The sequence below is a fragment of the Amia ocellicauda genome, chromosome 7 (assembly GCF_036373705.1).
Source record: "Amia ocellicauda isolate fAmiCal2 chromosome 7, fAmiCal2.hap1, whole genome shotgun sequence".
Lineage (NCBI taxonomy): Eukaryota > Metazoa > Chordata > Actinopteri > Amiiformes > Amiidae > Amia > Amia ocellicauda.
The window spans coordinates 38,114,779-38,141,874 of record NC_089856.1 but is presented as its reverse complement, the minus strand read 5'-3'; the positions used below and the strand labels follow the sequence as shown (position 1 = coordinate 38,141,874).

At 40.0% G+C, this 27,096-nt stretch overlaps 2 protein-coding genes across 2 annotated transcripts; both read right to left on the bottom strand.

Annotated features, from left to right (window-relative positions):
• Window positions 1-306: 306 nt before the first annotated feature.
• Window positions 307-10,214, bottom strand: LOC136753901 (vomeronasal type-2 receptor 1-like). Its single transcript, XM_066710282.1, has 9 exons — window positions 9,794-10,214; window positions 9,611-9,692; window positions 9,330-9,459; window positions 7,931-8,088; window positions 7,551-7,845; window positions 6,259-7,071; window positions 5,802-6,029; window positions 2,681-2,804; window positions 307-1,220 (listed from the first exon to the last, which is right to left on the bottom strand). Exons 1-9 carry the CDS (start codon window positions 10,212-10,214, stop codon window positions 307-309), a joined length of 3,165 nt encoding a protein of 1,054 aa, XP_066566379.1.
• A 5,806-nt stretch (window positions 10,215-16,020) lies between these two features.
• On the bottom strand, window positions 16,021-21,622 carry LOC136753900 (extracellular calcium-sensing receptor-like). The gene is made up of 6 exons (XM_066710281.1): window positions 21,420-21,622; window positions 20,996-21,290; window positions 19,686-20,498; window positions 19,311-19,538; window positions 17,326-17,449; window positions 16,021-16,934 (listed from the first exon to the last, which is right to left on the bottom strand). The coding sequence occupies exons 1-6, from the start codon at window positions 21,620-21,622 to the stop codon at window positions 16,021-16,023; spliced, it is 2,577 nt and encodes an 858-aa protein (XP_066566378.1).
• Window positions 21,623-27,096: the final 5,474 nt, after the last annotated feature.

Here is a 27,096-nt window from a genome sequence, read left to right as displayed (position 1 = left end):
TTTAATCGGGCCCATGGTTTTGGAATGAATTTAAATCAACATCAGGACTATTGCAAATAGATCTTGTAAAACATACGAACAAAACCAAAAAGGTTATCTGTCAAAAATCACAAATCTATTTCAATACACATTTATGTATGACAGGATCGATATTATTTTTATGACTGAAATTTATTTTTATTTTGTAATGTAATTGAATTCACAATTGTACATATACATAATGGTGATGAATATTTACCAGCTCAAAACATATTTTATTTAGTGTACTGGAAAAAACATTTTCAGTGATGTGGTGTTAATTCAGTCCTACAGTGATTTTGAGGGCATTTTACCCATTAAATGTTTTTTTGTATTTTTCTGAGGTTGTAGTAAAATAATATAACATTTAGGCATAAAAATACAAAAAAGTAACCCGAAACTGGAAGCTAAAATGGCAAATATCTCCACAGCCACTGTGAACTTCCCAGGAGAGCTGATATAAGCTGGGATAAAGGTGATCCAGACTGCACAGAATATGAGCATGCTGAATGTAATGAATTTGGCTTCATTGAAGTTGTCTGGAAGTTTACGAGCCAGAAAAGCCAGCACAAAGCACATGAGAGAGAGGAATCCAATATACCCTAACACAGCATAAAACCCCACTGCTGATCCTACATCACACTCGAGAATAACCTTTTCTTTGTAGTATTCTGTGTTTTTGTGAGGAAAAGGAGGTGAAATTGTCAACCAAAGCACACAAATCAGGACCTGTATGAGTGTGAAAGCAAGAACACTTAACCTCTGCTGTGTGGGCCCAAACCATTTCATAATATTATTCCCTGGCAGTGTAGCCCTGAAGGCCATTAACACCACTATTGTTTTCAACAGAACACAAGAGATGCACAGGACAAATGTGATGCCAAATGCTGTGTGGCGCAACATACAGGACCACTCAGAGGGCTGGCCAATGAAAGTAAGTGAGCAAAGGAAACACAGAGTTAATGAGAAGAGCAGGAGGAAACTGAGCTCAGAGTTATTGGCTTTAACAACAGGTGTATGTTTATATTTGAAAAAAACGATTGCTATTATTATGGTAAGGAAAGAACCAAATATAGAAAATGTAAGTAATAGTATTCCCATTAATTCATGAAAAGACAGAAACTCAACAGTTTTCAGGACACACTGATTTCTTTGCTCGTTTGATCTGTAATCCAAAGGACATTTAGCACACCAAACTGAATCTGAAAATAGAAGCAAAACAAACATAGAAATGTACATTGTCTGTCTTTGTAACTATTCCTTAAATTGAAAAAGAAATATGACTAGGGCCCAAAAGATATATCGGAGCACCGATATTATTGGCCGATATTGGGCTTTTACAGAAATATCTGTATCAGCACATATCCCACCGATAATGTACCGATATATTTTCTCAAACTATTGAGAAAAAATATATATTTTTAATTTCCATAAAATCCTTCGTCAGGCTTCAGACAATAAATATATACATGTTTACTTGGTTTTACAGTCATTATTATAATTACTTGCCATTCTTTTTTAACATAGTTATGGTGCTTTAGATTTCACAGTAATTCTCAGTGCAGCGGCGCCTCGTGCACTAATGAGTACCGTGGTGAAACAAACACACCCCCACTGAGAAACACAGGGCTCATATGGTATAGAGGCGCATCTCTCAGACAATGTTGGATAAAACTGAACCTATACATGCTATTTATAAAACTATTTCAAATCCTACATCATGTGTTGACTGTGATTCTTATTGCAATACATTTAACATACGTATTAAATAAGTTACACTTTCAAGGGCATTTTTAAATACATTTTTTTTAAACAAATGCATCTGTGCTGTGCTGTGCTGCCTGCACTATAACCTGCCACTGTTGCATTGGCAGTATTGAACACTGAGGAGGACTTGCAAACCTGAGAGAACCTGACACATGTAAAATGTAAATATAATCTAGACCAGCACTTAACTCAATATTATTATTTGCTCAAATGTATAGAACATGCAAATTTTTCCATTTGTGTGAGAAATTGCTCATATACCTTGGTCTTTGTTCTAATGTATAGAACATACATATTTTCTTATTTTTCCTTTATTCTCCTTTATTCTAACTTATTTAATTTATTTTTAAAATGCTTGATTTGTGGTTGTTATTTATGATGAGAATTAATGTTGTTTATTATGTAAAATGTAAAAATGTAAAAAATCCTCCATGCAGTGCACATTTGACACAATTTCTGACAAAATGTCTGTTATGCATGCTAACAAAAAAAAAGAGTAAATATCGACAGATATATCGGTAATCGGGAAATTTAGCTTCCCAATTATCGGTATCGGTATAGGACCCGAAAAACCTGTATCAGTAGGGCTCTAAATATGACATCGATACTTCCTGTAATTCATTCACACATTTCAAGAATCTTTCATTCAAGACATTTGGAACATACAGAATTTCAACCAACATTCGATATATTTTATCAGTCTTTGCTTCAAGTTGCAAAAATCAAAGCCTTTTTCTAAAGTAATTATATTTGTTTTACCTTCATATTTTTAGTTTTGTGTCTGACCAAAATATATTTTAGTGCTGACAAAAGAGCAGAATTTCAATGTTCATCATATTCATACCTGTTGTATTACTTCACAAAGGCAGAGCACTACCATATGTTTTCAACTCACCTGTGGTATTAGTGACTTCTCCCTCAGCACATGGAATGCAGTCAAAGCAGCAGATTGGCTTTCCTTTGACAATTGCCTTACGAGTCCCTGGAAGGCAGCTCTCACTGCAGACTGACTTTGGCACCTGAAACACAGAGCTATGAAGTCAATGAGTTACAAAATAAGGAACTGACTTAAGACTACAGGAGCTACACTGTAAAACATTTATGTAAAATGTACAGTAACTTACTGTTAACTTCAGTTCATTCAGTTCAACTGGCAGTTGCTGTACTTATTACAGTATCAAATGAGTATCTGTAAAGTGTCATACTGTATATTTTATAGTAAAATATATGTACTGTAACTTTTTCAGTAAAACCCAGCACTGTAAAATCTGGTAAGAGTTACTGAATTTATTAGTGCTGGATATATACACAGGCATGATGTAGCAAGGAATTCGCAAGGGGGGGGGGGGGGGGGGAAATGTGGGCAGAGTCATGAAATCAGGCAGATTTTGACTCATCAAACATATCTTTGCTTCCCAACCACACATCACTATGGGACACTGGCGAAAAATCACATATCAACCGACCGACAAACTAGATGTGGTTTCTGGTGTGTGTCCATAAAAGCGATATATTTCGGTTGAGGTCCCTTGAATTGAAATGGGGGTGATGTGAGGATGCATAATTTTCTACATTGTAAATAAGCTGTTTCTGCCGCTGATGTAGGAGTTTGAATTAATCAATAACATCTCCATAAATTAGTTTGAGTTCCTTATTTATGTACAGGTGTTCTAGCCCATTAAATCTTTCTTCTTTCATAGTGGAGCACAGATGTTTTGAGTAATTTTAGTGCACTGAATGATTGCTCCCCTGTTGCTGTCGTAACTGGCATAGTTGCAAAATATTAGATAAAAATAATAGATTCCACTCCAGTTTAACTTTCACTATTGAAGCTGGATACCAGTCAATGTAAAGAAGTCAGTGGACATGGTTTATGCACTCAGAAAGAAAATATCCAGCCTCGGAACTCAGGTATAGTCTTGGGCAAGAATCGCTTATTATTTCAAAATTGCCCCCCACTAATTACGCCACTGTACACTAGCCGTTTTAGGTGATTTTTGAAATGTAGAGGTAAACTCCACTTATAACATATCCAAAGGGACCATGGAAAGCAATATGCTATAAACTAAGTATGTTGTATCCATTATATTAATGAAAATGCTGCAGACATAATTACTTATATAATATAATACAATAAGGAAGCTGTCAAACAACATGAGTTTATTATAGTCTACATGCCATTATTTTTGCTAAATTCAATTAGGAACAGGATGTTGACCATCAACAGAGTAGAAGTATACAATTATAAATCATATTATATAGGCTATACACTCACCTAAAGGATTATTAGGAACACCATACTAATACTGTGTTTGACCCCCTTTTGCCTTCAGAACTGCCTTAATTCTACGTGGCATTGATTCAACAAGGTGCTGAAAGCATTCTTTAGAAATGTTGGCCCAAATTGATAGGATAGCATCTTGCAGTTGATGGAGATTTGTGGGATGCACATCCAGGTCACGAAGCTCCCGTTCCACCACATCCCAAAGATGCTCTATTGGCTTGAGATCTGGTGACTGTGGGGGCCAGTTTAGTACAGTGAACTCATTGTCATGTTCAAGAAACCAATTTGAAATGATTCGACCTTTGTGACATGGTGCATTATCCTGCTGGAAGTAGCCATCAGAGGATGGGTACATGGTGGTCATAAAGGGATGGACATGGTCAGAAACAATGCTCAGGTAGGCCGTGGCATTTAAACCATGCCCAATTGGCACTAAGGGGCCTAAAGTGTGCCAAGAAAACATCCCCCACACCATTACACCACCACCACCAGCCTGCACAGTAGTAACAAGGCATGATGGATCCATGTTCTCATTCTGTTTACGCCAAATTCTGACTCTACCATCTGAATGTCTCAACAGAAATCGAGACTCATCAGACCAGGCAACATTTTTCCAGTCTTCAACTGTCCAATTTTGGTGAGCTTGTGCAAATTGTAGCCTCTTTTTCCTATTTGTAGTGGAGATGAGTGGTACCCGGTGGGGTCTTCTGCTGTTGTAGCCCATCCGCCTCAAGGTTGTACGTGTTGTGGCTTCACAAATGCTTTGCTGCATACCTCGGTTGTAACGAGTGGTTATTTCAGTCAAAGTTGCTCTTCTATCAGCTTGAATCAGTCGGCCCATTCTCCTCTGACCTCTAGCATCAACAAGGCATTTTCACCCACAGGACTGCCGCATACTGGATGTTTTTCCCTTTTCACACCATTCTTTGTAAACCCTAGAAATGGTTGTGCGTGAAAATCCCAGTAACTGAGCAGATTGTGAAATACTCAGACCGGCCCGTCTGGCACCAACAACCATGCCACGCTCAAAATTGCTTAAATCACCTTTCTTTCCCATTCAGACATTCAGTTTGGAGTTCAGGAAATTGTCTTGACCAGGACCACACCCCTAAATGCATTGAAGCAACTGCCATGTGATTGGTTGGTTAGATAATTGCATTAATGAGAAATTGAACAGGTGTTCCTAATAATCCTTTAGGTGAGTGTATGTTGAAAACAACGGACTTGCCATAATAAAATGTTAACATTTCTGTTACATGCTTTATTTTTTACCGTACAAAGAGGGTCCTGAAAATATACATACAAATATTTTGTGTGTGTGGTATTTTACTGTAAAAAAGTATATATGAGCACATTTACAGCAAATAAAGAGTAGAAATACAGTAACATACCACACAAATTAAACTACAGTAATATAAACTCAAATACATTTTATATTATATTAATATCTGTGTGTTTGTGAATGTTTGTTTGCTTCTGTTTCAGTCAGTATGAATATTACCTTATCCTGATCACCAGCCCACACTGCACTGACTTCATTCATTACAAATCTCTGTCCTTCTGGTAAGGAGGCATCATATAAGTATTTTTATTATTATTGATTTCTTAGCAGACACCCTTATCCAGGGCGACTTACAAAACATAAGAGCATTATAAAAGTGCAATACAGTCTAGAATTAGAGATCAAAGCATAGTACAAATTACAAGTTAAAAATGACATACGTAATATTACCTTATCCTGATCACCAGCCCATATAGCACTGACTTCATTCATTACAAATCTCTGTCCTTCTGGTAAGGAGGCATCATAAAGACCAATAACTTTAATTGTTGTGATGCCAGTACTTTTAAGCTGCCAGTTCACTAAAGCATATCGTGCTGCTGGATCCCCATTTTCATCAAAATACACCTTCTCTCCATTCCAGGTTGAGAAGTTCACTTCCTTCAGGTAATGTAATACCTACAGGAAAAAGTAAATATCACTCAGTCAAAACACTTTGTAAAACACTTGAACTTAACTCTAACTAAGCAATTATTTTATTCTTAAAGATTTGAGTATTTATGGACAACTTGTATTTTCTTCTGAAACTGTAATATTTCAGACTTACTGTATGGAGTGTTGAACTATAATATAAAAATGTTTTAATTTGTAATTGAATCCTGAATTTAAAGTTATACATTTTATTTACCTGCCATGGTTCTGTCTTGTTTTTGTTTGCACATGTTTTATTTTGAAAAGGTCCTTGGCCGTTTTTGCATGTAAACAGATGATGTAATGCGTGGGCTACAACATACACTGCTTTATACACATTATATAGAATCCCCATGTCTGAGACATCAGTGTACTGGTTATTTATTCCTTTCAAATTGTCTGTCCCTGTGCATGGTTTAATATTTGAATCTTTGTGAGACTTTAAGCTACAATTGAATGTACTTTCCCAAAACTCATTGAAGCCAGTGTTTCCAGGAGTGTTTGATGGACGGACATTCAGAAGGAATTCTTTCAGACCTGGTATTTCTACATTTGGAATTGCCAAGCCAATCGCCCCACGCAGGACTTTATAATTTACCTTTGATGCCAGATACCTGTATGTAATCCAGCCTTCACTGCCCACCCACTGGAAGCCTGTGACATTCTGATGCTGCAGTTCTTTTACCAATAAATCCATATCTAATATGCTTGTAAAAGAAACAATTACTTTTGAAGTGGATTTTTTAACAATGTCTGCCACTTTAAAGAATGTGTCTCTAGGACCAGTTCTAAAAATTGCCTCTGAATATTCAATGCAAATCCCCTCTTGTTGGGCAGCTTCCACAAAGGCAGCCATCCCATTGTTGCCATAATCATCATCACTCCTAATGGCCCCAACCCAGGTCCATCCAAAATGCTTGATAAGCTGTGCCAGTGCTCTGGTTTGGTAATAATCACTTGGGATTGTCCTGAAAAAAGTGGGGAACTCCTTCTTGTTACTGAGGCATGCACAAGTAGAAAAATGACTTATCTGCAGCAAAGTAAAAAAGTAAAATCAAGTAACTGTCATCTCCATCTCAGTGTTGGAAACAATGGATCAGTGTAGTAGTCCAATACATGATTGTTATTTATGATTATTAGGTGATTGGAAGCTTTGCTATTCATATTTTGTTCTGCTTGTTTTTGCCTGTCAGAATATGTGCTGACTTTCCCAAATCCAATTCCAATATATAATTAAATGCATAAACTGCATTTTATCTAAAAGGTACATTTATTTAAAATAATGCCTTATGTATTAGAGCAAATTAAATGTATCCATCTATTGGATGATTTTTGATTTTTAGATGTACAGTATTTATATTTGTCAGACTCCTTTATTCAAGGTGACTTACAACATTTACAAGACCACACAATATATGATAGTTATATATTAATGTATTTACAACATTACATGTTATATTATATAATATGACATATTATACAATTCAAGAAAAAATATGCGTTTCTTACCAATGGTATCCCAAAAGGTCCAGTAGTTCTTGCAATTCCTATTGTTGGTGTGGAACTAGACTCTCCTATGATTGCATGGACAGTGGATAGTTTGGTGCAGGACTGGTTTAAGAGAAATCCTTGTTCTTGCCCATTAATTAAAGCCAATGATGCTTTTAAAGACAAATGTGTTGTTCCACATGAATCATAGATCTTGTAGCCCAGTGAAACACCAGGAAGAATATCTGATCTGTTGTTGATTTCTTCAAGGGCAAATATCACACTCTGAGCAGACTGCACTTCTCCAGGATCTATACTGTGGCAAGCAAATAAGACCACATATTATGCAAATAATAATAGTAGTAATAATATTAATAATATTTTTGAAAGATCTCACTAACCTTTTACATGTAATTTGTCCTGGGTTCACTTGAAATGTTGCGTTCAAAACAACAGGGTTTCTCCGAAGTGAAAAAATAGCTCCAATATTGATGTCCCCTTCTCTTGAAAACTGAGGCAGTTCCTTTTCTCCATAAGGCTGACAAATAGGCTTATCAGCCTTTGTGAACAAAACAGTTAATACTACTTTTGCAAGCAGCAACATAGTATGTGTGTTATATTAATTTCACTCTACTGAGAGTCTTAATACTTCAGGGCACTTATATACTCCTGTGTAAATCTGATATGCTTAAATTAGCATGAAACAATGTTCAGCCTTGCACCAAAGCAGCAAATCTCAAATGCATGTATCTGCCTTAGAGAGATAACAATTAATTAGTATCTTAGTCAAAGTCAGTTCATGCATTTGTCACTAACTGAAAATAATTAATGCTTTGCGAAATTCATGCATGACTGAGAACAACTAACTAACATTGTATTCAGAATAAAGCTTCAAGATGCTAATCAAGTCACTATAATAACAAAAAGCAGTCACCGTCAGGTACATTTCAAAACCATCAGGGGCATATAACCATTTTATTACTGACTTGTTAAAGACTTGGCTGCTAGTTGTGTTTCCTGATTGCATTAGACACTGAAAAAATATATAACTGCAACATGCAATAATTTCAAAGATTTTACTGCGTTGCAGTTCATATAAGGAATTCAGTCAATTTAACTACATTAATTAGGCCTTACTTTATGAATTTCAAATCTCACGTTTTTAGGGAGCATGCAATTGGCATGCTGACTGTAGGAATGTCCACCTTAAACTGCAGTATACCGTGCCATCTGTTAAAATAGTGGTAACACTTTAATTCCTCGTGACTTCTGATAGTACAACACAGGAAAAACACATGAATACATGATGTAATTCTTGTGAACTCAGATTAAATTAATGTGTAATTCAAGTATGTGAATTCTAATGATTTTAAAGGCTCTTATTCATGTGGAAATCATTTTTAATAAATTAAGTTAATCATATACACTCACCTAAAGGATTAAACCTAAAGCAACTGCCATGTGATTGGTTGGTTAGATAATTGCATTAATGAGAAATTGAACAGGTGTTCCTAATAATCCTTTAGGTGAATGTATATATATATATACAGTATATGCAAAGCGGGGTACAGACCAGGGGGCAGGGTTGGTGATGCGCCATGTTGCTCCGAGGGCTCCGCCAGCTGGGCCAAGTACAGGCCCAGCATGCTCTCGGTTCCTGATGCGAGCCGGTTGGGCTCCTCCCTCAAAAGCCCTCTGGAGCAGCGTCTGTGTGACACGTCACTGCCTGTTGGGGCAGTCCAGGTCTCGTGGCTCCGCAGACACGCAAGGGAAATTCCACCAAGCCCACTTCTGCCGCACCCTGGGTCCTGGCATGGCTAGGGTGGGGGCTGTTGCTGGATGGTCCCAGGTAGCCCTCAGTTCCTCGAGGAGGTCAGGCAGCAGCGGGAGGGCCAGTGTGGGCCGCTGCACGTGCTGACTGCTTTCGAATCTGGAGCGGGGCAGGGTCAGAGGGCCAGGGGAGCTGGAGAAACTCCACAGCCCTCTGAATGACTGCCCAGAACTCCCTGTCCTGTCCCATGGGAGCAGGAGGGGTGTCCACGCTCAACAGAGGAGGAGGGGTGGGATCAACCAGCTCCTACTTCATGAGCTTGGCCTGTCCACTGCCCTTGTCCTGGGATGGGGCAGACAGACTCCCCTCAGTCTCCACTGGCACGGTGTGAGCTGGCGGTGGAGCATCATGGTGTGTGGAGGGGGGGGTGGCACCTGTTGCACTGTTTAAAGCAAGGATGGCCTCATCACGCTCCCTGTCCACAGAGCCTGACCTCCGTCACTGATGGTCTGGCAGGGAGGAGGCAAGGGATGACGCCAAATAGGGGGAGGGAGCCCATGGGCATCGCTCCACTGCTCTTCCTTGTCGGTCACATGTACATGCGGGTGGAGGGTGCATGCGGCTGTAGTGGCGTACACCGCGGGCACTGCAGGCAGGAGGGGCGTGGCAGCGGAAGCAGGAGGAGACGCAAGCGCGGTGGGCGCGGCTGTCTCCGTCACTGCAACCCTGGAGAAGGAGACAGAAGGGCTTGGGGAGAGGCGGACCTCCGGGTGCGCCGTAGCAGACCCGGAAGTTGCAGCCAAATTGCGCCTGCTGTCGGTGATCAGACATAAGGGGCATAAGACCTCCTCACTCCAGGCGGGCAAGGTGCGCTGGCCGCAAGCGGCACAGTGGCGGGGGCGAAAGGAGCTCATCGCTGAATGCCGAGGGAAACGTACAGCAGAGGCACCGGTCAGTGTTTGCACCGGGGGCACACAACAACTGAAACGCCTCTGCAACAAGCCTAGCGGGCCAGCCGCTATAAGTGCGTCTCCACCCGGCAATGTTTATGTACACGGGGGCACTGCGACACCAACCACACGCAACCTTGCTGTTGGCGGATTGAACACTGTGTATACCAAGCACCAGGTGCTGGATACAAGCGCCGCGTAGGCTTAACCACACCATGTGTGCTGGGATATACCACCAGCCATAGCGGGATCTAAAACTGAGGCCTACACGCACGGACGGGGAGGGCTAGCAGAGCACGTTCTCAGCGAACTGTCAGAGCGAGATCTCCTACAGCCGCCGCCGTGGACTGTAGTGCAGGTGCAAGCTGGCAGAGGAGCACCTCATGCATGCAAAATCTCTTACGACACACCGAGGCTTAGGCCGGGCAGCTGGGTCTCGGATTTTGCTTCCGCTGCTAGTGCTCCTACTGTGTAGAAAAAAGCCCTGTGGACAAACAACCAACACAGCATGCAGTCTGAATATATATAGCACGATATAAACACGACTATTATTTTTAAAATGTGCTATCTGTAGCCGAAACTGAAACCGAAGTGCACCAGAGCCCCGGAGCGTGTATGGAACAGAGTCGGATTAGCTATTAATAATAACTAAACAATACAAATAGACACGGAAATAAACGGTGGTGAAAGCACAACCGTGAAGCCAATGCACAGACAAGACACAGAGAGCTCACATTCTCGGTTCCAGGCGAAGTGGCAAAAGAGGATGAACCTGCACTGACATCACATTTTATGGAACAGGATGTGGGAAAGTGACGAGCGCAGGGCCAATGGCAGCTTTGATAGTCACATTTCGATCAGGTTCCTATGGCAGTGGGCAGAAACTCCTCCCCCTTGGGCAGTGCTTCCGACTTGAAAGATAACTCCAGTTAAATTTTCTTAAAAAGAACACTAAGCTTTCAAAATTAAGTTCCCGCCTCCTAAAGCCAAGTAACCAATCAGAGGAATCATACACGTTCTGCCCCCGGAGCAGTTCTGACCTATGAGCAGAGTTGCTTTCATAAATATCTTTTCAATGATTGAGTAATTGACTTATGAAAGGCGGGACTAAGGACTGAGAGCTTTTGACTGGTTAGAATTATTTAAAAGAAACTGGAAACGTTATTCAGGCAGATCGGCTGTAGGTGTCATGGTGAATATCAGTAAAATATAGTGTTTCATATATACACATTTTGCATAGAATTAATACTTGCACTTGTGTGCATATTTTTTTATCCTTGTATTATTGCTTGGTATTTAATTGTGACCTTATTAACAGTTACATTTTTCATTGTTTTCTTGTTTTACTATTTATAACGTCTGTAAAGCGCTTTGAGCACCATCAAAAAGCGCTGAATAAATAAAGGTATTATTATTATTATTATTATTATTATTATTATTATTATTATCATTATTATTATTATTATTAATTAATGCCATGGAACATGTTGATGATCACCCAGCGGACCCGTGTGCGACTCGATTCACAGTCACTGGGCACCGTTTGTAGTACTACATCCCAAATAGCATTAAACCCCTATACCCACATATTTCAGTATACATTCTTTGCCCCTAGACTAAGGACTTTACTATAATTGTTTGATCATGTAGTGTTCATTAGGAAATACCATGAATAGTGTATGACTATACTATAATGGTCTGCTCATGCAGTGTTATTCATATAGCCAGTCCCAATTTGTACACGCAATTAACACCATTTGTTGCAAAGGAATTATGCATGAATTCATGAGGAACATACTGGATTAAAAAAAGACACTTAATAACCATAAATCATAATGAATTCATACCCTCTTACTCGCTCACCAGGCGGTTGTGAAAAACATGAATTAATGTGTGAAGACATGATATGTACATATGATCAACTTAATTTATTAAAAATGAATTCCATATGAATAAGAGCCTTTAAATCATGTATTCATGTGTTTTTCATGTGTTGTACTATTGGAATTCATGAGGAATTAATGCCCATTATTGTAAAGTGTTACCATATATATAATGAATATGACCTAAAAACATCTGTGTACTGCAGTGTCTTCACTCCCATTAGGTGCTGGCGCAAGTAAGGGAAAATATATAATGAAAACATTATTTTGTAGCTGTACTCTCACTTGTATCAGGTATTTAGACAAAACATTCTTGTTTTTAAAACAAAGTTTAATTTTATTGAATAAATATATATATATATATATATATATATACACCTCTACCCTTATATAATGCAATCTGATATAAAGTGAATATATACAGACGTGCTCAATTTGTTGGTACCCTTACAACTCATTGAAATAATGTTTCATTCCTCCTGAAAAGTGAGGAAATTAAAAGCTATTGCATCATGTATACTTGCATGCCTTTGGTATGTCACAGAATAACACAAAGAAGCTGTGAAAATAGATGAATTATTGCTCATTCTACAAAGATATTCTAAAATGGCCTGGACACATTTGTTGGTACCCCTTAGAAAAGATAATAAATAATTTGATTATAGTGATATTCCAAAGTAATTAGTTTCTTTAATTAGTGTCACACATGTCTCCAAATCTTGTAATCAGTCATTCACCCTATTTAAATGGGTGTAGCGTTATGTTGGGTGTATTTTGATAAGAGCATTTTGGCTCTGAGCTGAAGCACTGATCTAAAGAAGACCTCTCCCCCCCAAAGTTATCAGATTTCCTTAACTCATCAGCTTGGAACTGGTTTGCATCAGAGTGACAGTTTTGGGGAGGATGGCACCGAGAATGGGCCGAATGGTTGGAGTCCTGCTGTGAAATGTCTGGAGAAAGGGGCCTGTAGGTGATAAAAACTCTTTGAAGTGGACGAGAGCCGAAATCCCGACATAGAGCTATGAACGCGGGCCAACCGGCATTTCCAAAAGATGGCATGGATTGACATCAGTCATAAATCAAGCCCCCCTCCAATAGGACACTGGGGGCTGAAACCGAAATCCAATCTCAAAAATTCAACAACCAATCACCTATTGATCTGACAGACTATAAGGAACAGCGCACAGCCTTTTTCTCTCTCTCTCTCTCACCTGAACCAGAAACTCACTGCCACAGCTCAACCTGTAGCTCTGTTGCCAGAACCAGAACCAGAAACCAACTAAGTCTTTGCCGGCAACAGAAGAGTTAAACTGGGAGAAGGAGATTGAGCCGTACGAAGAATTCTTTTAAAGGACTTTATTAAATAAAGAACTTTACAGACTGCGCCTGCCCGCCTGTGCCCACCTGATCAGTGGAGTTTTACAGCTGGACAATTGACTAAGTCGACTGAATACGAAAGTGTCAGTCATTTAAACAGCTATTTGAGTCTTAAGAAACTTGACCCTTGGAAAGAACAGGGCCCTGCTTTCCTCAAAGACTTTGTCTTCAAGTAACTACGGTGGAACCCTGCTTACAAAGAAGATTTTGTGCACAACCTTGGAGCCTTCAAACCAGTGGAAAATCTGTTTGGAAAAGACTCTACATTCACGAAACCCCAACTTCCAGGTGCATCGACTGAGTGGAAGTTCTTGGACAAAGCCGAACTGGACTGCCTTTGTTCCAAACCACACGGACCTCGTGCCGTGTGCTGTTATCTGAGCCCGAAGCCAGAGAGGCCTCTCTGCGACGAAGTTCAGATAAGTTTAACAGTTTGGAGTTCATGATTCATGACATTTGAGAAATCAATTAGAAATGTTAATCTGTGATTCATAACTCTAGAATGTGTAATATCATTTAGTTTTCTTAAATATAAATGTGTGTTGTATTAAACTGTTTTGTTGATAATTTTAGAAATAAAATCTGTCAACGCCGAGAAATATCTTCTCATTCCTGTTTAACTGTTTAGTCTGAAATTGACACAAGTTAATAGACATTAGATTATTGGTGGCCCTGCCTATCCTTAATCATTGAATAATAATCAGTTAAGGGAAATTGTGGTAACAAGTAATGATAGGATCTTTCTCGGGACCTAAACGTAAATGAGACTGATATATATATCACGAGAATTACCTGACATTAAATACTAACCTGCATAGTTATTTAATGTCTGACTAACAATACTAATGAGAGACTCACCTTCGTCTTACTAACCGGTATTGTAGTCAATGTGTTTATAACCTTTTTTGTTTAACGATTTGTGTTTTCATATGCGATCCCATGGTCTTTGATTTGGTCACGGAAGTGATTTGTCTTTGATTTGTTGATCTAGAGTTGAATTTTAATTAGTTTTTCCCTTTTGTATAATTAGTGTAGTGCTACATTTAGTCTTTGTTTTTGAATAAATTTGACAATTTATATCTTTGGAATTGGTGTCTGTGTCCAATTATTACAGAAATTGAGTTCTACAAGATTCCAGGATTCGTGATAAGGTGATACTATAAATTCACTTCTTAAATTGAAATGTATAAGTGTACCTTACGCTACATGGGGAAAGTAGTTACTGTGCCATTTGGTATCATTGTGTGCACCACACTGAACATGGACCAGAGAAAGCAAAGGACAGAGTTGTCTGATCAGAACGAAAATAATAGACAAGCATGGTAAAGGTAAAGGCTACAAGACCATCTTCAAGCAGCTTCATGTTCCTGTGACAACAGTAGCAAATATTATTAAGAAGTTCAAGGTCCATGGAACTGTAGCCAACCTCCCTGTGCGTGGCCGCAAGAGGAAAATCGACCCCAGATTGAACAGAAGGATAGTGTGAATGGCAGAAAAAGAACCAAGGATAACTGGCAAAGTGATACAAGCTAATCTCCAAGGTGAAGTTACGTCAGTTTCTGATCGCACCATCTGTTGCTTTTTGACTAAAAGTGGCCTCCATGGAAGAGGACCCAGGAGGACACCACTTTTGAAAGAAAAACATAAAAAAGCCAGACTGGAATTTGCTAAAATGCATATTGACCAGCCACAATCCTTCTGGGAGAATGTGCATTGGACAGATGAGTTAAAACTGGAGCTTTTTGGCAAGTCACATCAGCTCTATATGCACAGATGACAGAATGAAGCTTTCAAAGAAAAGAACATCATACTTACAGTGAAACATGGAGGAGGCTTGGTTATGTTTTGGGGCTGCTTTGCTGCGCTTGGCACAGGGTGTATTGAATCTGTGCAGGGCACAATGAAATCTCAAGACTATCAAGGCATTCTGGAGCGAAACATACTGCCCAGTGTCAGAAAGCTCTGTCTCAGTCACAGGTCATGGGTCATCCAACAGGATAATGACCCAAAACACACAGCTAAAAGCACCCAAGAATGGATTAGAACAAATCATTGGACTGTTCTGAAGTTGCGTTCTAGGAGTCCTGATCTGAATCTTCTATGGAAACAGCTGAAACTTGCAGTCTGGAGAAGGCACCCATCAAACCTGAGACAGCTGCAGCAGTTTGCTCAGGAAGAGTGTGCCAAACTACCTGTCAACAGGTGCAGAAGTCTCATTGAGAGCTACAGAAAATGTTTGATTGCAGTGATTGCCTCAAAATATTAGGTTGAGGGTCCCATCCCAATTTTGTCCATGCCATTTTCATTTGTTTTATTATTTACAATATTATGTTGAAAACCAAAATCAAAAGCAAAGTCTGATTTCTATTAAATATGGAATAAACAATGGATGGATGACAATGAATTTAGTCAGTTTCAAGTTATTTCAGAGGAAATTGTGCATTGTTCATTGTTTGTAGAGGGCTGTCAACAAATTTGAGCACATCTGTATATATATTCTAACATCTTTCTTAAAGTGATTTTGAGGGCAATTTACACATCAAATGCTTTTTGTTATTTTTCTCTGGTTTAAGTAAAATAATATAACATTTTGGTAAAAAAATGCAAAACAGTAACCCAAGACTTGAAGCTAAAATTGCAAATATCTCTATGGCTACCGTGAACTTGCCAGGAGAGCTGATATAAGCTGGGATAAAGGTGATCCAGACTGCACAGAATATGAGCATGCTGAATGTGATGAATTTGGCTTCATTGAAGTTATCAGGCAGTTTACGAGCCAGAAAAGCCAGCACAAAGCACATGGCCGAGAGGAATCCAATATACCCTAACACAGCATAAAACCCCACTGCTGATCCTACATCACACTCGAGAATAACCTTTTCTTTGTAGTATATCATGTTTTTGTTTGGAAAAGGAGGTGAAATTGTCAACCAAAGCACACAAATCAGGACCTGTATGAGCGTGAAAGCAAGAACACTTAACCTCTGCTGTGTGGGCCCAAACCATTTCATAATATTATTGCCTGGCAGTGTAGCCCTGAAGGCCATTAACACCACTATTGTTTTCCCCAGAACACAAGAGATGCACAGGACAAATGTGATGCCAAATGCTGTGTGGCGCAACATACAGGACCACTCAGAGGGCTGGCCAATGAAAGTAAGTGAGCAAAGGAAACACAGAGTTAATGAGAAGAGCAGGAGGAAACTGAGCTCAGAGTTATTGGCTTTAACAACTGGTGTATGTTTATATTTGAAAAAAACGATTGCTATTATTATGGTAAGGAAAGAACCAAATATAGAAAATGTTACTAACAGTATTCCCATTAATTCATCAAAAGACAGAAACTCAACAGTTTTCAGGACACACTGATTTCTTTGCCTGTTTGATCTGTAATCCAATGGACATTTAGCACACTCAATTGAATCTGAAAATAGAAGCAAAACAAACATTTAAAAGCAAGCTGGTTTCTTTGACATTCATCTTAATTTAGAAAAATATGACATTGACACTTCCTGAAATGTGTTCACATCCAGAGATAAATTCAACAATTAAAGACATATTAAACTAAGAAGCAAAACTCAATGTATTTTATTGGTACTAGTTTGTGCATATAAATGCAGAATTTGTGATTTCTTCAGACTTTAAAACAAATATGTTTCCTGATTGTTATTTAATCTGGGAAAAAAAAATACTGTCTTTCTCTAAAGGTTACCTTAATATTTCAATATTTAAATCAAAATTGTTTCTTCAAGTCCTTCATCAAAATTATGTTTGATCTCACAAAGGAAGAGAATTACCTTATGTTTTCAACTTACCTGTTGTATTACTGACTTCTCCCTCAGCACATGGAATGCAGTCAAAGCAGCAGATTGGTTTTCCTTTGACAATTGCCTTACGAGTCCCTGGAAGGCAGCTCTCACTGCAGACTGACTTTGGCACCTGAAACACAGAGCTATTAACTCAAGGAGATTTGAGTTAAGACTACAGCAGCTACACTGTCAGCTTCTGTACAGCTGGTAGTTGCTGTACTTATTACAGTAACACATGAGTACACATAAAGTGTCTTTCTGTACATTATATATATATATATATATATATATATTCACTCACCTAAAGGATTATTAGGAACACCATACTAATACTGTGTTTGACCCCCTTTCGCCTTCAGAACTGCCTTAATTCTACGTGGCATTGATTCAACAAGGTGCTGAAAGCATTCTTTAGAAATGTTGGCCCATATTGATAGGATAGCATCTTGCAGTTGATGGAGATTTGTGGGATGGACATCCAGGGCACGAAGCTCCCGTTCCACCACATCCCAAAGATGCTCTATTGGGTTGAGATCTGGTGACTGTGGGGGCCAGTTTAGTACAGTGAACTCATTGTCATGTTCAAGAAACCAATTTGAAATGATTCGACCTTTGTGACATGGTGCATTATCCTGCTGGAAGTAGCCATCAGAGGATGGGTACATGGTGGTCATAAAGGGATGGACATGGTCAGAAACAATGCTCAGGTAGGCCGTGGCATTTAAACGATGCCCAATTGGCACTAAGGGGCCTAAAGTGTGCCAAGAAAACATCCCCCACACCATTACACCACCACCACCAGCCTGCACAGTGGTAACAAGGCATGATGGATCCATGTTCTCATTCTGTTTACGCCAAATTCTGACTCTACCATCTGAATGTCTCAACAGAAATCGAGACTCATCAGACCAGGCAACATTTTCCAGTCTTCAACTATCCCATTTTGGTGAGCTTGTGCAGATTGTAGCCTCTTTTTCCTATTTGTAGTGGAGATGAGTGGTACCCGGTGGGGTCTTCTGCTGTTGTAGCCCATCCGCCTCAAGGTTGTACGTGTTGTGGCTTCACAAATGCTTTGCTGCATACCTCGGTTGTAACGAGTGGTTATTTCAGTCAAAGTTGCTCTTCTATCAGCTTGAATCAGTCGGCCCATTCTCCTCTGACCTCTAGCATCAACAAGGCATTTTCGCCCACAGGACTGCCGCATACTGGATGTTTTTCCCTTTTCACACCATTCTTTGTAAACCCTAGAAATGGTTGTGCGTGAAAATCCCAGTAACTGAGCAGATTGTGAAATACTCAGACCGGCCCGTCTGGCACCAACAACCATGCCACGCTCAAAATTGCTTAAATCACCTTTCTTTCCCATTCAGACATTCAGTTTGGAGTTCAGGAGATTGTCTTGACCAGGACCACACCCCTAAATGCATTGAAGCAACTGCCATGTGATTGGTTGGTTAGATAATTGCATTAATGAGAAATTGAACAGGTGTTCCTAATAATCCTTTAGGTGAGTGTATATACACACAGTACTGTGCAAATGTTTTAGGCAGGTGTGAAAAAATGCTGTAAAGTAAGAATGCTTTCAAAAATGGACTAGTTTAGACTATTAGTCTATTTTTAAAAGCATTCTTACTTTACAGCATTTATATAAATGTGTGTGTGGAAAACAACAGGCTTGCCATAATAAAATAAACATTAACATTGCTCCTGAAGGCTTGGTTCCTTACCACACAATGAGTGTCCTAGAAATGTGGGCAATTTACAGTAATGTACCATTAACATTGAATGTGGTATTTTACTGTATAAAATACAGTAATCAAACTAATTTAGAGCAGATATCTACAGTGTATGAATCCTGTCAATTTACAGGAATATACCACAAAAACATCAAAGACTTCAGTAATATACACGCACATTTATTTTATTTTATATTTATATTTGTGTGTATGAGAATGCTTGTTTGCTTCTGTTTCAGCCAGTATGAATATTACCTCATCCCGATCACCAGCCCACACTGCACTGACTTCATTCATTACAAATCTCTGTCCTTCTGGTAAAGAGGCATCATATAGACCAATCTGTTCAATTGTTGTCATTCCAATATTTTTAAGCTGCCAGTTCACTAATGAATATCGTGCTGCTGGATCCCCATTTTCATCAAAATACACCTTCTCTCCATTCCAGGTTGTGAAGTTTACTTCCTTCAGGTAATGTAAAACCTACAGGAAAAAGCAAATATCACTCAGTCAAAAAACTTTGCACAACATATTTAGGTATGCAATAATTTTAAGAGACAAAGTATAATACATATCATTTTAAATTTGTAATTTATTCCTGAATAATTTAAAGTTTAACATTGTATTTACCTGCCACGGTTCTGTCTTGTTTTTCTTTGCACATGTTTTATTTTGAAAAGGACCTTGGTTGTTTTTGCATGTAAACAAATTATGTAATGAGTGGGCTACAGCATACACTGCTTTATACACATTGTTTAATATCCCCATGTTTGAGACATCAGTGTATTGGTTATTTCTTTCTTTCAAGGTCTCCTTACCTGTACATGGCTTAATATTTGAGTCTTTGTGAGAGTCTAAGCTACAATTGAAGATACTTTGCCAGAACTCATTGAAGCCAGTGTTTCCAGGAGTTTTAGATGGTTGGACATTAAGAATGAATTCTTTCAATCCTGGTATTTCTATATTTGGAATTGCCAAGCCAATCGCCCCATGCAGGATGTTGTAACTTTCTGATGATGCCAGGTACCTGTCAATAATCCATGCCTCACTGCCCACCCACTGGAGGTCTGTGACATTCTGAATCAGCAGTTCTTTTACCAGTAGAACCAGATCAGTATCAGATGCTAATGCAACAATTACCTTTGAAGAAGATTTTTTAATAATTTCTACAACTTTCAGGAATTTCTCTCTAGGATTAGTTCTATAAATGGCCTCTGAATATTCAATACAAATCCCCTCCTGTTGGGCAGCTTGTATAAAAGTAGTCATCCCATTGTTGCCATAATCATCATCAGTCCTAATGGCCCCAACCCAGGTCCATCCAAAATGCTTGACAAGCTTTGCCAGTGCTCTGCTTTGGTAATAATCACTTGGGATTGTCCTGAAAAAGGTGGGGAACTCCTTCCTGTTACTGAGGCATGCACAGGTAGCATAATGACTTATCTACAGCAAGTAAAGAAAATAAGAATCATGTTAGTTTCACCTGCATCTCAGTGTTAACTATGGATCAGTGTAGTAGTCCACAACGTGATTGTTATGTATTGTTATTTATCTGTGATTGGAAGTTTTGGTATTTATATTTCCTTCTGCTTTTGTTTTTACTTGTCTGAACATGTGTTGTCTTTCCAAATCCCAAATGCAATGTACAATCAAATACAATAACTGCATTTTATGTAAAAGAACCATTTATTTAAAATACTGTATTATTTATGTATTAGAGCAAATTAAATGTTTTTGTCTATTGAATAATTTTTGGTTGTTAGTTTTATAGCATTTATATTTCTCAGACTTCTTTATTCAAGGTGACTTACATAGTTTACAAGAGTATACAATATACTCTGTATATACAATTTTTATATATTACTGTATTTACAACATTATATGTTATATTATATAATATAACATATTATACAATTCAAGAAAAAATATACGTTTCTTACCAATGGTATCCCAAAAGGTCCAGTAGTTCTTGCAATTCCTATTGTTGGTGTGGAACTAGACTCTCCTATGATTGCATGGACAGTGGATAGTTTGGTGCAGGACTGGTTTAAGAGAAATCCTTGTTCTTGCCCATTAATTAAAGCCAGTGATGCTTTTAAAGACAAATGTGTCGTTCCACATGAATCATAGATCTTGTAGCCCAGTGAAACACCAGGAAGAATATCTGATCTGTTGTTGATTTCTTCAAGGGCAAATATCACAGTCTGAGCAGACTGCAGTTCTTCAGGATCTATACTGTGGCAAGAAAATAAGACCACACATTATACAATAATAGTAGTAGTAGTAATAATAATAATAATAATAATAATAATAATAATAATAATAATAATAATAATAATAATATGTTTGAAAGATATCACTGACCTTTTACATGTAGTTTGTACTGGGTTCACTTGAAATGTTGCATTCAGAAAAACAGGGTTTCTCCGAAGTGAAAAAATAGCTCCTATATTGATGTCCCCTTCTCTTGAAAACTGAGGCAGTTCTTTTTCTCCATAAGGCTGACAAACAATCTGATCAGCCCTCGTGAACATAACAGTTAATAGTAATTTTCCAAGCAGCAACATATTACATGTCTTATATAAGTTTCACTCTAAACTTAATACTAAATACTTCAGGGCACTTATATACTGCTGTGTAAATCCGATATATTTTAATTAGCATGAAACAATGTTCAACCTCACACCAAAGCAGCAACTCTCAAAGGTAAACACAATGCTTTTATTTGCCTTAGAGAGACATCACTTAATTAGTATCTTAGTCAAAATCAGTTCATGGATTTGTCACTAACTGAAAATAATTAATGCTTTGCAAAATGTACGCATGACTGAGAACAGCTAACTAACATTTTATTCGGAATACAGCCTCAACATGTCAATCAAGTCACTCTACTGAAACTAAATAGCAGTAGTTTCTATCAGGTACATTTCAAGTTAAAACATTAAGAACATATGAAATTTTACTATTGACTTGTTAAATAGTTGGCAGCTAGTTGTGCATTTTATTTTTCATTATCGTTAGTGTCACAGAGCAATCTAACATATTGTGTTAACACTAGAACCACCGAGTTGTCAGACTACCTGCAACCGCCACACCCACAAAACGTGTCCCTTTATAAAACATCTTTCAGACAAAAATGAAAAAAAACAATTTAATAAAACTCATTTTTTTTACACACACACACAACATTTTCACAACAGAAACACTGCATTGACATTGAAAATATAAGTATTTTTCTTATTTTTTTTTAATTCGTGCACATATATATGAAAATCGTCTGTCTATTACAACTGTTTAATGCACTGCAGAAAACACACTATAGTGCATTTGCCACAGACTGCCTTTTCACACCGTGCATAGATGTCATAGACAGGTCTGTTTGTGTTGCATTTAGCAACCTGGCAGTATCTTTATTCCATGTGCTACTGAGCGCAGCACTGGCTGAAGCTTGAGGTTCATCTTCCTGTATAGATACTGAATTGTAGTGCTAACAGCAGTCTAATAAATGCGAACACCAATCAGCCTGTCACCAGCCCTACACCAAATCAAAAGAATTAGCATACATGAACAAACAGGTGAACAAGTCTCTTAGGACAGGCAGACGAGAGCTATATCACGTACAATTCTTGAATTGTGTATTTTTATCTGCTAATAAAATAAATAATGATAATAATATGCAATGTGTAGAAATGCATGTGTTTCAGCACTCAACAAGATTATATTTCTTTCACAATTACTGATTTTATTACAAAGCTCAGATTGTTAGATATATTAAATATAGCCTACTGCATAAACTGTGGGTCTGTATTTATAACAAGTTTACAGGTGAAACACTGTATAGGTATTTAATTCAAGTATTTAGTAAAACATAGGAATGGACATGAGCGAGAAATTCACATATGCAGAGATATTTACAACTGAATTGTAAAAGCCAATCAGAATGTGGCTATGGCGGTTCTAGTGTTAATAAAATATACTATTGCATTATTTTGCAAAAATTACTATTACTATCAATAATTAATGCATTATTTCAGAAATAATAATTTGGTTCATATGAGATATTTCGTTATTGTGCAATAATTATTGTGTTAATAGAAGATAATATTGCACAGTTGCAGCTCTTTCATTCATTGGCAAATAGTAGTGTTTCAGTTTAATAAACGCTAATATTTTTAAACACCCACTCAGTCTAGAAAGAATAAGGACACATTCCAGGTGTTTAAGACTTTCAAATACTCAATTTCAACTCTACATGTCTGTTTAAGTTTAGACAATGACTACGTTTACATGCACAATATTTGGTCATTAGGAATCAATTGAGATGTTTAGCCATCGGTATCTGACAACCCCTGTGTTTGTGGGTTATCAGGGTGTGATGTGGTTGAATCATGACGAGATGTTGAAAGAGTTGGCTCAGCTGTTTTTGTTCATAAAAAACATGTTTTTTACTGTCTCTGTTGTCTTTTCAGTTGCTCAAACATTTCCTTATAATGTTTTAGATTGTCACTACTGGCACATATAGTTATCTTTCAAGTCAGAAGCGCTGCCTAAGGGGGAGGGGTTTCAGTGCCCATCCGCTGAAACATATCAAAGACATTTGTCTATCAAAGCTGCCATTGGCCCCTGTGCCCATCATTCAAACAGGACCCTTCAACTTCCTGTTAGTATAAAAGGTGACATCTGTGTCACAGATATGACAGATGCTCATTTATATAATGTATCACTGTGTGGGTTTAATTTGTTATCACTAATTACTTGATTATCACTAATTGTTCTTTATATTGATATATTGGTTTGTGTTATTATGGTTTCTTTTGTTCTGATGCGTTTTCCTTTATTCACACTATATTCACTGTGTTTATTGTGTGGAACACATTCTTTGTGAGCTTCTTGACCAACAGGACACCCACTTTTATTATTATTATTATACTGCATTCTCATGCTAATTACCCATTTCCACCTGCTCCCCAGTACTAATTATCCACCCCCGAGTGCATTAAAAGGGGGTGTGGTGTTGCAGCCAACGCATGTTACCTGTGGTGTGGAGTGGTGACGTGCTCTGTCCTGTCTGTCCGGGAATGGAACAGGGGGGCAAAGCAAATGTGGGCCCAGTCCCCACTCCAGCGCGTGCGGGGTCCCAGTCACATCATGGATGCTAACGTCGCCGCCTCGTTGTCAGGCTTTCCTCTTCTCTAAGCGAGGGCAGGGCTTCAGTGGATCCGACATTCCACCTGGCCCTCAGCCCCTCTGTCTCCTCTGTCCGGCCCCCAACTGCTGAGGCACCCGCCCCAGCCATGTCCATGAAAATCTGGGGACAGAGAGGGAGGCCAGCGGAGAGGCGTCCCCGGCATCCACCATTGTCGTTTCCGTCTCCGCCGAGATGCCGGCGTAGGGGTCCAAGCTCTGCGGACAAGGGGCGAGATGCTGCCATCCTGGCCCTTAACACCAGGATGGATCAGATCTGCACCCTGATCACTGTGCATGTGGCCCAAGCGGTCCCCCCTCCTCCTGCCATGACTCCATCCATCCGTGGAGGACATGCTGGCACGGTCCCTCCAGGAGAGGGAACAGTCGCTACAGCTTGCCAGGGTGTATGCCCAGCGCTTCTGGGTCAGGCTCACAGACAACCCACAAAGGCTAGACGTCCAGCTGACCTTCGCCAGCACTTCACCAGCAGGTAGGCGCTTACCCAGGTAAAGTGGTAGAGCTAGGCCGAATCCCAAGAACTGTGTCAAGAGGACGGGTAGCATCTTGGATCTGAGGTACCTGAATCGCCACATCAAGATGTTGTGCTTCAAGATGCTGACCCTGCACGACATGTTACAGGCTATCAAGCCTGGGGACTGGTTCACCTTGGTGGATTTGAAAGATTTCACATCCCCATCGCACAGATGCACAGGAAGTTTCTCCACTTTGCTTTCAAAGGCTGAGCGTACGAGTTTGCTGTTCAACCATTCGCCTTGTCTCTAGCTCCTCACACTTTCTCCAAATGCATCCTCAGCATGACAGAGCATGTCGAGTGACATTCAATCAGACATGCTGGAAGGTGCTCCGTTGGTGGTGGAACCCTTTGAATTTAGCCGTTGGTGTACCCTTGGGGCAATCTGCCACCAAGTGGTTCTGACAACAGACGCCTCCAAGCAGGGTTGTGGAGCTGTCTGCAATGGACAAGGAGTCTGGAGCAGTTGGATGGTGCCAGTCAGGGCCCTCCATATCAACGCCATGGAATGCACTGCCGACTGTGCTCCTCGGTCTCCGTCACTTCATGCTGGCTCTTTGGGGCAGTCATGTTGTAATGCGCGAGACAACACAGCGGTGCTTGCTTATATCAACTGTTGTCTAGTGCGTAATCTGCTTCTATGGTTGTAGCCTCAGCTTCGTTCCATCAGAGCATCTCACCTCCCGGGCATCTCCAACACGGCGGCGGACCTCCTGTCTCAGGGAGGCCCCTTGGTATCAGAATGACGCCTGCACCCGCTAGTGATTCAACAGCTTTGGAGCCACTACAGCAGGGCAGAGGTGGACCTCTTCACCTCAGCGGAGTCCACACATTGTCCACTATCGATCTCCGTCCAAGACCTACACACTAACACTAGCCCACACATGGCTGCGTAGTCTCCTCTATGCGTTCCTTCTTCTCCTGGTGGTTCTGGAAAAGATCAGACAAGAACAAATGACAGTTCTGCTGGTAGCGCCCCAGTGGCCCCACAGACTGTGGTTTGCGGATCTGGTTTCCCTCTTGGACTGAGAGACTTGGCAGCTTGCCCTGCGGGCGGACTTGCTGTCTCAGGTGCACGGCACACTTTGACATCCCAATCCGGGCCTGCTCCAGCTCTGGGCCTGGCCCCTGAGCGGGATCACCTGATGGCTTGGGGTTTGTTGGATGTGGTAGTGGCCACTATTCTGTCAGTGAGAGCTCCCTGAACAAAGTCACTGTACTCCTACCGCTGGCAGACTTTTCAGACTTACCCACGCCCCTTCCCTGCCCACGTGGCGCCCTGATGTAGTGCTAGACGGGCTGTCCAAGGACACATTTGAGCCCTTGTTTCCAGGATTAGGCTTTGGCCTAATCCTGCATTCCTCGTTACAGTGCTGTCTCCTTTCCATATCAACAGGCCTATTGAGTTGATGGGTTGAGTTCTCTTTGGAGGAGGAGAGTAGGCTGCACCTGCTGTGCCCTGTGCAGGCTCACAGGTGCTATTCGGCGCTCAGACCAATTGTTTGTGTCCTACAGAATGCAGACACAAGGCCAGGCACTTTCAAAGCAGCGCCCCTCACACTGCATTGTGGACAACATAGGACAACAGCCTATAAATTGACTGGAGCCCCAGTGCCTGAACACCTGGTGGCCTACTCAACTCGAGGTGTAGCCACGTCGTGGGCCTTTTTTCAAGGCACCCCACTGGCAGACATTTGTGTGGCTGCGAGTTGGGTCTTGCCGCACAGCTTATTTCGATTATACAGGCTGGACATGACGGGACCGGCTCCTTCTATTGGGAACCCGGTGCTGTCTTCAGTTGAGCTTCAGTAGCCTATCAGGCACTGGCTCCTGGCTATTCTATCCCTGTCTGCCCCTGCTGAGCGTGCTTGGAGAAGCTACGCAGAACCGTTTCCCTTCCTACATTAGTAGAGCACCTGTTGCCGCTAGTTGCTGTTCAGCAGTGTGTAACTTGCTCCAGTGTATATAGTTTGTTGGAATATACAGTAGAGCTTGTCCGCTCCTTACTGTTAAGTTGAGGGTGGAGAGCTGCTCCTGTTGTTAGCGGAGGTACATTGTGCCCCGCTATGTATATAGTTCCATTGTTATTGAATTGTCCAGCAGTGGGTATTCCAGTCTGGTTAGCCCGCTGTGTGTTGAGCACAGGGTGCGGGACTGTACACCTGTGCTTATATGGTGTTGTTTTAGTATATGGGGCCCCGCTCCTAGCTCTGCTGGTAGAGCAGGAGGCCGCTGTTAATAGGCTGGGAGAAAGGTTTTCTGCAGTATTTTGATACATTAGGAATATTATTACCTGGCAGTGTAACCCTGAAGGCCATTAAC